The sequence below is a fragment of the Amphiura filiformis genome, chromosome 20, assembly GCF_039555335.1.
Source record: "Amphiura filiformis chromosome 20, Afil_fr2py, whole genome shotgun sequence".
Classification (NCBI taxonomy): Eukaryota; Metazoa; Echinodermata; class Ophiuroidea; order Amphilepidida; family Amphiuridae; genus Amphiura; species Amphiura filiformis.
In genome coordinates, this window is record NC_092647.1 from 56,734,907 (window position 1) to 56,744,138 (window position 9,232).

The 9,232-nt window shown below is 36.1% G+C and overlaps 1 protein-coding gene across 1 annotated transcript; it reads left to right on the forward strand.

The window, feature by feature from the left end:
- The first annotated feature begins 111 nt into the window (after positions 1 to 111).
- Positions 112 to 7,251, forward strand: LOC140142080 (protein NATD1-like). Its single transcript, XM_072164030.1, has 3 exons — positions 112 to 325; positions 4,020 to 4,138; positions 5,150 to 7,251. Exons 1-3 carry the CDS (start codon positions 127 to 129, stop codon positions 5,264 to 5,266), a joined length of 435 nt encoding a protein of 144 aa, XP_072020131.1. The 5' UTR covers positions 112 to 126; the 3' UTR covers positions 5,267 to 7,251.
- The last annotated feature ends 1,981 nt before the right edge of the window (positions 7,252 to 9,232 follow it).

Consider the following 9,232-nt stretch of genomic DNA (forward strand, 5'->3'; position numbering starts at 1 on the left):
TTGAAATTTCTGATAAGGTTAATAGCCAATTTATATATATATATAATTATTTTAATTACATAAATATTTAATTTTCATACTTCCGGAGGTCAAAGTTTACCAGCTGTTTCGGGCCCTGTGTCGAGCATGATTTCTAAATGTACACGATCGCTGCTCAGTTTGAACAAGATTTTATACCCTTTTACGGTTAAAAAACCACCTCAAATTCAATTATTATGTTCTAACAGTGTCTGCAGCAGATTTCTTTGTAGCTTGAGTCAAATGGCATCAAAGGGGTTTACAGTACAGCACGATGAAACAAGCAAAGAATTTGTCATCCAGCTAGGTAAGCTTAAATGTAAACAACCATGCATTGCCATTGCATAAGGACAGATTACAAATTTGTAACGCCCCCCCCACCATGCAGTTTGGTACGGAGCTTTGTTACTTGCCATTTTATGATAGTGGAGTTTTCGTCTGCTAATGCCCTCGTCATATTCATCCGGGCTTTCATCCCGCTTGCCGCAACATGACGTTCACTCGAAAACTCTTCGAATTTGCACACGATAGTTTAAGCATTCGATGCTAGAGAGAGTGCGTTGCTATCGTTTTTTCGGTCGGACAGCGGTACAATTTTTTGTACCGGAGGTTTATTTATTCTGTTAATATTGAAATTTGGATGAAAGTTATTTCGATGAGTCAACTGTATACTTGGAGCAAGATTTGCCTATTTTGGACAGTCTAAATTTTTGCCGAAGTGTAATTTTAGCAACATTTTTGATGCAATGGCCTGTCATGATCGGCTGTGTTTACTTCTGAACTTCCATTGCTTTACACGGTGTCATGCTTCAGCGAATCCAACTAGATTTTGAATGCAATGGTCTCTAGCCTAGAATGTGAAGCTATCGGTGAGCAAACTCTGGGCTAGACTTATCGAGCTTATCGTATGCGAATATGCTGCGCAGCATACAGCAGCAAGTGGCATTGCAGTAAATAATAAATATGCAGTACTGAAACCAGCATTTTTTGTGCCTTGATATAAATGTGTTTGTAGCTTTTCCATTGAATAAAATTTGCACAAAGGTTGCTTGATCAGTAGAAGCATGAGCAGTGTATACATTACATGTACTATAGGTAGCCTGACTTCAGAATGAAGATTTTGGGGCAGGTCAAGAAATAATAAAGGACCAAGCACTGTGCCCTGGGGCATGCCAGAAACAGCCCCTGTCCAAGTCGAGTGTTCTCCCCCAACGACCCTCTGTTCACGGTGCTTGAGGAAGTTGGATATCCAAATGAGAAGGTTATTATGAATGCCATATCTGTTTAATTTAGGCCAGTTAAGGGGTACTACACCCCTCGATAATTTGTGCCTATTTTTGCATTTTTTTAAAACTAATAACACAGTGGTAACAAAAGTTATGTATATTATAGGGCAAGGAATCCAATTACTACACTGGAATTTCAGTGACCCAAGACAAGCGGTTCGTTATTTATGATAAGAAAAGAGGTACCGCTAGAATGTACCTCATTTCCTATCATATATACTGAACCGCTTGTCTTGAGTCACTGAAATTCCAGTGTAGTAATTTGATTCCTTGCCCCAATAATATACATAACTTTTGTTACCAGTGTGTTATTATTTTTTGAGAAAATGCAAAAATAGTAACACATTTACCACAGGGGTGTAGTACCCCCTTAAACCAGTAAAGTGCTGTGTGTTTTGACTTATTTACCAGTCTTCAAATTGTCAGTTTCAAGTGCAATATCTGTTCAAAAGAAAAAAAAATCTGACCTACCGACCCAACTGTTTCATAAGCCTCTATGGACAAACAAACAATTTTTTTTTTTGGCCTTAGGGAGGAGCCGGGCTAAAAGTGTATCTTTCTAATAATAATAAAATTAGTACCGGGTAGTGTTCATTCCTCTGTATTAAATTTAAATTATCATTTTCAGGAATCCTATTCACTATTCAGTATCCATTCAATTGCTGAAAACAAAAAGAAAGTGCCTCCACTTTGAAAAATTAATGTGATGATGTTTTTTATGATGACTACATAAACGACAATGAACTGAGACTGATTGGTTAATTTTCTGTTGTGTTTTTAAAATTTAATAACGATATCAAGAATATGGTATGCTACAGCCTAAATACATACTGTCAAGTTAGAGGAAAGGGGTCATGTATCTGCCTCCCTATATAGGCCCTGTATATGATCTGGTCCATCATCCATAGGCGTGTTGGAAATATTTTGAAAACTAAGACCCCCGGGGCAAAACATAAACAAAATGTGCACCATATTGGTTGCACAGTTGCCATATTTATAGGCCTATGGAAAAACTATGTACATTCAGCCTGCATGCATTCATGTTTTTTTCAAGCCCAGTTTATAAAAACCTGAGGTTTTGATTTCAGAATACACCTTTTACTGACTGTTTAGCCCCTCCCACCTTGAGACGTACTTTGCTCCCTCCCAATGCCCCCTGGAAAAATTCTGGTGCCGCTACTGCCTGGTTCTTCTTCATCTTTTTCTTCTTCTTCTTTTTTTACGTCAATTCAACAAGGGGTGTACATCATACCTTATGGATTTTTTTCTTAGTTTGGTTATTGATAGATATCAATGAGAAATGAAAAACCAGACAATTTGAGCCTCTAACTCCGTTCGTTTTCGCATAGCGTCAATTTGAAATTTAGGGGGGTCGGCATGACAAGTGTGTCATTGCGTGAAAGTCCAACTTTAAGGGACCAGAACTCCCAAACTACACCCTCAAGAACATTCAAATGTTCTACTTTCAAATGTTCTACTCAGGGTTTTTTATTGGGTATAGATTTCAAATTTGCTAAAATCAAATCCATATCTTGCTTCTAAACAAAGTTATAGGGCCTCCAAAATGGGAAAAATTTCATTTGAACCATACTCTGGGGGCCTCTGCCCGGAAGCTAAAAATATTTTTACTGTCCACTTTTTTGGAGGTGGTAGATAATATTTAAGTACTAACTTTGTATATCTCATCAAGCCTGTCTTAGCACCAAGCTGGAACCTTTCATAGGAGTTCATCTGGGACCAATCTAAAACATACCTGAAGTAAAAGTTTGTGCTTAATGTCTGACATTGATTTTGGGGGGGGTGTCAACTTATGGCTGAAATAATAAATGGTAATTTTTGATCAGCCCCAGAGTAGCTAATTGAACTCAGACAGGCTTGATGAGATATACAAAGTTAGTACTTAATATTATCTACCACATCCAAAAAATTGGACAGTAAGAATATTTTTTAGTTTCGGCAGAGGCCCCCAGATTTGAGCAAATCTGAAATCTACACCAAAAAAAAACCCTGAGTAGTGCATTTGAATGTTCTAGTGGGTGTAGTTTGGGAGTTATGGTCCCTTAAAGTTGGACTTTCGCACTTTTCATGCCGACCCCCCCCCCCCCAAACAGGCTCAAATTTTCAGGTTTTTCATTTCTCATTGATATCCATCAATAACCAAACTAAGAAAAATATCCATGAAGTATGGTGTACACCCCTTGTTGAATTGGCATGGACTTCTTTTTCTTCTTCTTTCCTTTTTTTTTTGTGTTGCAAATGATAGGGGAAGGAGCTTTTTATAGCTAGCATTACAGGGCAGATGTTGGTGGCCTTGATGTAGAAAGTTTGGACATGTCGTATGTCGCATTATGCATCTGACATCTTCATATGCAATGCCATGCTGTTTATATAGCGATTGTGAAGACACCTTAAATTATGACTAGGGTTGCATAATTGTAACTTTATTAGTAGTTGATTAGTAATCAACAAATAGTTGCAACTATAGTCAGCGCCAAATATTTGGTGGCCAAAATCTCAATAAAAGCTCACAATATACCAGTATCTTTATAATAGTGCCCAAAATCCAAAATAAAAACACATTAAAATATGGTCTCGAGAACAAATAGCGGAAGCAACATAAACTCACAAAGCACCATTAAAGAGATTAGGTTTTCTGTACAAAATATAAATATTTTATGTTTTCAATTGAGTATTGCATCTTTTCATTTGCTGTAGATTCATCAACCAAAGCATATTTACAGTATGAGAATATTGAAGATGGAGCTGTTGATCTTTATCATACATTCACTCCAACATCACACAGAGGACAGGGTATAGCAAGGGATCTTGCCAAGGTAAGGAGTAACAGGAATTGATCATTAAAGTAACAGTAAAATAAATTTCTTTTGAACAAAATATTTTACTCACTATTGATGGTTTCCTAATTGATTTGTTACACTGCAATCAGTTGGGACAATGCAAAATCCTTAGCAAGGAGTGTGATGCAAATGCCAGATATGTCAAAGAATCTATATGAATCAGGAGACGAGGACCCAATGTTATGAAGAAAGATGAAGGGTCTACTACCTGAATGCTCATGTGTATGATCCTCTCTTGACTATACACCCTCTAGTTACAGTCGGGATATGTCCTACCGGAAGTAAGGATCTACCAACATCATTCTGTTAGTAGTTAGTAAAATATTTGGTGTTGTGCAAAAGAAATTTGTGCCTAAAATCTAAAACCTGATGAATCTATTTAGTGATTTAAGGAATTGATCATCATTAGTAAAAAGTCTGTCAAAGGGGATGCTTGCTTACAAAAATTTACTGAAACTGAAACGCCCTGTACAAATAAATAAGCTTTACACCTATACAATTATAATGTAGCATCTGTCAAAGGTATTGATTTTTCCCATCCCAGGAGCAACTCCCCATCTAAAATGACAGGCAGACGGGTAGCTAGCTAAGACACTTATGTAATTGGTCCATCATAATGCTTGGGGGAACACATGACCTGCTGTTCAATAGCCATATTGTCCTATATCTGATTGGATGCCAGTTTTCAGCAGAACATAATGCGTGCAAATACTGCTGGGCAAAGAACATTGAAACCAAATGTGTACATCACATGTCACCTCATAAAGAATGTACATTGTCCAGAAACAAAAAATTTCCCATTTTAAAGTTTCTTTTACATTGTAAAACTTACCTTAAAACCATCGCTCAAAAACCAACACATGATAACCTACGTCCAGTACTCAACTTGTTGTTTAAGACATCTGCAACTTGCCATTGTGAATTTGGTCTGGATTTAACTCTTTTTCTTTTCTTCTTTCTTTTTTTCATTTACTTTTCAATTTCCAGGCGGCATTGGATCATTTTGCTACTGCTGGGACCAAGATGCAACTGACTTGTACGTACCTACAGAAGTATGTCAAGGACAACCCTAATGAACTCTATGATAAAATGCTTGTTCACTGATAAATCATGGATTAATTTGATCAACTGTGAGTTTATATTTAACTCATAGGGTTTTTTATGAACCTTATTTTTGAGCCAGATGTCGGATAAAATATTATATTTATAATTTATATATGCTTCAATGTACTGTAAGTTCAAAGTATATTGTAGGTTTGGGTTTCAAAGTATTTCAAAAAAGGTACTTTTCACAGTTTTATATAAGTGGGCATTTCTGTATCCAGATCTGATTCAATCTGGCTAAAAGTCGGCAATAATGAAACCGAGTTATAGGCAAAAAGAGAGGAGAAAAAACAATAAAAAACATTAAGGAAATTGACATATAAAAGGTTCATAACTTTGCAACCAAGTATTCAAGAGACCATGGGATTCAACATCAGGATGAGTAAGTAAATTTCCGACTTTGGACTGAGTGAATCAGATCAGGTCACATATACAATATAATAATATTTATTATGATATAACCAGGGATATATTTTTGAACAGGCCTGACAGTTAAATGGCTGAACATTTTGCTGTCAGGCTATATGAAGATGCACATTTACATGCATGAATTGTTTGGAAGTTTGCCTTCTCAAGAACATTCCAATATGCGGGCATGAGAATTTTCAGGCTTTTGCCTGAATTTATGCAGTTTTGTTTTCCAAATTTATGCATTTTTGTTTTCAGCCTGTTTTGGGCCTTTTGAGGCCGAATTCACACTTTTTCAGGCAATTTTCAAAAAAGCCATTCTCATGCCTGAATATGTTGGGTACATTCTAATAAGGCTAGTGAGTATTTATACTCACATGGCCTAACTGACCAGTGGCAACATTAAAGGTAACCCTTGCTCCAAGAAAACCCTTGGGAATATGTGACCCATCACATTGATACAGAGCAGTTGTCAAATACCGGAGAATAAAGAATATATATATATGAAAACAAGAGAATTGTATTTTGTCATTTAACACTAAAATATATTCTTATCTGAATCAATGTCACAGGTCATTTTAAAGGAGAAAAAACAGATTTTCTTTTGCTCTGTTATACATTTTAAAGACAACTGCTACTGTTTTGGTGTGATGGGACACATGTAGTTAAATGCATTGGGCTATTCCATTTATAATCAACACACCCTGTGAAAGATTACACTGCCTTCTTAATTCTAGCGCACCTTAAGTTCAATCAGGATTATTTGCCTGTTTTATACATGTTAAATTCCAATTGAAAAATTATGAAATTTTCAAATTTGGTCTAAAATTAGACAATGTTGTTTAAAATTTCAAAATCATGTACACCTGAATTTGGTTGGAGGGGGAGTGTATGGTTTCAAATGTAATAATGTAGTCCATTTTCAAGGTTTGCTTGTCAAAAACTAGTGATTACTGATTACTTTGCTCACTTTTTGAAATTTTGTCCATCTGGTTAGAGAACTTCATCAGAAAATGATCAGATGTTTTCTGGATGTGGTTAGACTCCTCTAAGTCTACAATAGTACTGGTAAACTTCTTTTTTATTATCTTGTTTCCAATATGGAGAAGTTTATAGGGCTATACAAGATACTTCTAATACAGTATCTGCATGTTTTCTTGAACCAAAACTTTCTACTCAAGAGCAGTATTTTCATATGCAAAAACTGCATTTATTTAATGCCAGGCCCTGATTAAGTGGTTACTCCTATACCTGCGTGATACACAACTGAACAGTGTATTTGGGGCTTTGTCCCATCTCAGCGATTTCTGCATTGGAAGACCCTGCAGCAAATTGTTGACAACAATAAGGCTGCGATCACATAGAAGTATACGGTATTCGCTATTCGAAATACGCTCATTCGATTTCGTATAGCGAATACCGTATACTTCTATGTGATCGCAGCATTATGCAACAATGCCTGTAAGAAATTGAACTATATCTCTGCATCGGTTTGCTACTGTGATATCATGGACTTTACCATGCAGCTAAATATAATTATTTATACAGGAATAAAATCAAAATGTAACATTAATGAAGTCTGCCTTTATCATGTTTATTATGACTGGTTTCTTGTAGTTATCAGAAAGTTTTTCAGACCAATTTCTCCAGTTTTGACGCCATCTTGTCATTAAGCTCGATCAGTAACTTGGGTTTTATTCTACAGTGTCCTTTCCCTCAGTTTTCATTCCAAGGGGTCATTCTTAAGTGGATTATCAGACCAGAACAGTTAATTTATCAAGAACAAGCAGGGGCACTTGTTTTTCAAGTTGTACATCACCTTTGTACAAAAAAACAATGAAAAGGGTCTATTTTCATGGCCAGGTGTGATACGCGAGTACTTCAAACACAGCAAAAATGGGTAGAACCGGTTCCTTAACCCTAACACTTGACCCATGCTTTTTGCTATCGGAAGTCAAAGATCCGAAAAAGTCAGGAAGAAGAAGAATTTTTGACTCAAATATTTTGGGTCGAATACGGTACTAAATATTGGTCCAGGGTGCTAAAAGTTGTTTAACCTGGAAGTGGCAAGTCTCATATCATTGTGGATAGCCGCATGTGGCCTAGCGAACATGTCGAGCTCGAACAGCGAGAATCAAGCACAAGGCGTGAGCACGCAACCTCTCTGGATAGTATAATAAAATAAAGCAACAGGGCCGGATAGTAGTGCTACATAAAGCATAACCAGGATGAATTAAATTGACAAAAAATGCAAAGTGATTTTACCACTTAAAGGGGTATTTTGTGATCCACAGCCTCATCACCCCACCTTTGATGTTTTTTATACATTCAAACCTTGCACCTGTTGTGTGCAAATAATTTCTTGCAGATTGGCAAATTTGTATTTATTTTCTGTTAAGGGATGGGGTATGAACGTTTGGACAGTATTTATTGTGGGACATTAGAGCACATCAGACATATGTAATTCCATTCTGAATACGAAGAATGTCCTGATATCAAATAATTTTGATCTTTTGAAATTCGCAATGTAATACACATTTTATGGCAAATGATTAAAAATTAAATTTTTGATATTTAACAGTACTGGAAGTAAACTTTATAAATCTGATGATTTATACTTCAAGTGTATGTAGGTGGGATGAAAAGCCGACGATCAATTGAAAATTTTGACCTTTCGTATTGAAGATATGGATTTTTTTCCCAAAACATAAAAAAAAAAAATTAGGTCTTTTGGGAAAAAAATCCATATCTTCAATATAAAAGGTCAAAATTTTCAATTGATCGCCTGCTTTTCCTCCGAGCTACATACACTTTAAGAATATATCATATTATCATTAGATTTATAAAATTTACTTCGAGGACTGTTATATGTGTACATCCATATCAAAATGATGCACTTGTCATTTCACATAATAACTAGGAATAAATACCAGGCTCATTTAACGCGGCTGTGTACTCAAGACGTTGTTTCTTTCGCAAAATTGAGCTTTTTTGATATTTGTTACTTTGTTATGTTTTTATAAATACAAGGAAAGAAAATCCGGATTTATAAACTCCAACTGCGCTTATTTTATGGATTTTATTTCACTATTTCATTCGTGTTTGCAATTTTAAAAGAGAGAAAACCTTTGTTGTATCAGCGGGGTGACACGCTTGCAAGCAACAACGCATGTCGCGCTAACGTGTCGCGCAATTTGTTAACGCACAGATACGCTACGCATACGCGACGCTTATCTGCATGCGTGGCGCATCCTTTGGAAACACTAATTTCAAGTGGTCAAATGGCTCCGCTTTAGCTGATAAAATGTGGGTTTTTCAAGTTCTTTTCCTCGATTTGAATATCAAGTTATGAATGGATTTCGCTCAAACTTCTCAACGGGCTGTGGATTTACCCGATGTTCACATAATATAAGGTAGAAAAACGAAAACTGCCACATTCTCCTGTGAGATTCGATGAAAGGGCAAAATGTGACCACTTTAAACTTTAACGACCATTATTTCAATGTTCATTTTCTCGGTAAAATGACGATTTAGGTACACGATAACTCAATAAATACA

What these genes read in the sequence shown, in the direction of transcription:
- LOC140142080 (XM_072164030.1), top strand. Translation starts at nt 127, where the DNA reads ATGATTTCTAAATGTACACGATCGCTGCTCAGTTTGAACAAGATTTTA. An exon ending in AGAATTTGTCATCCAGCTAG is followed by an intron (nt 326 to 4,019) that starts GTAAGCTTAAAT and finishes CATTTGCTGTAG; the next exon opens with ATTCATCAACCAAAGCATAT. An exon ending in TAGCAAGGGATCTTGCCAAG is followed by an intron (nt 4,139 to 5,149) that starts GTAAGGAGTAAC and finishes TTCAATTTCCAG; the next exon opens with GCGGCATTGGATCATTTTGC.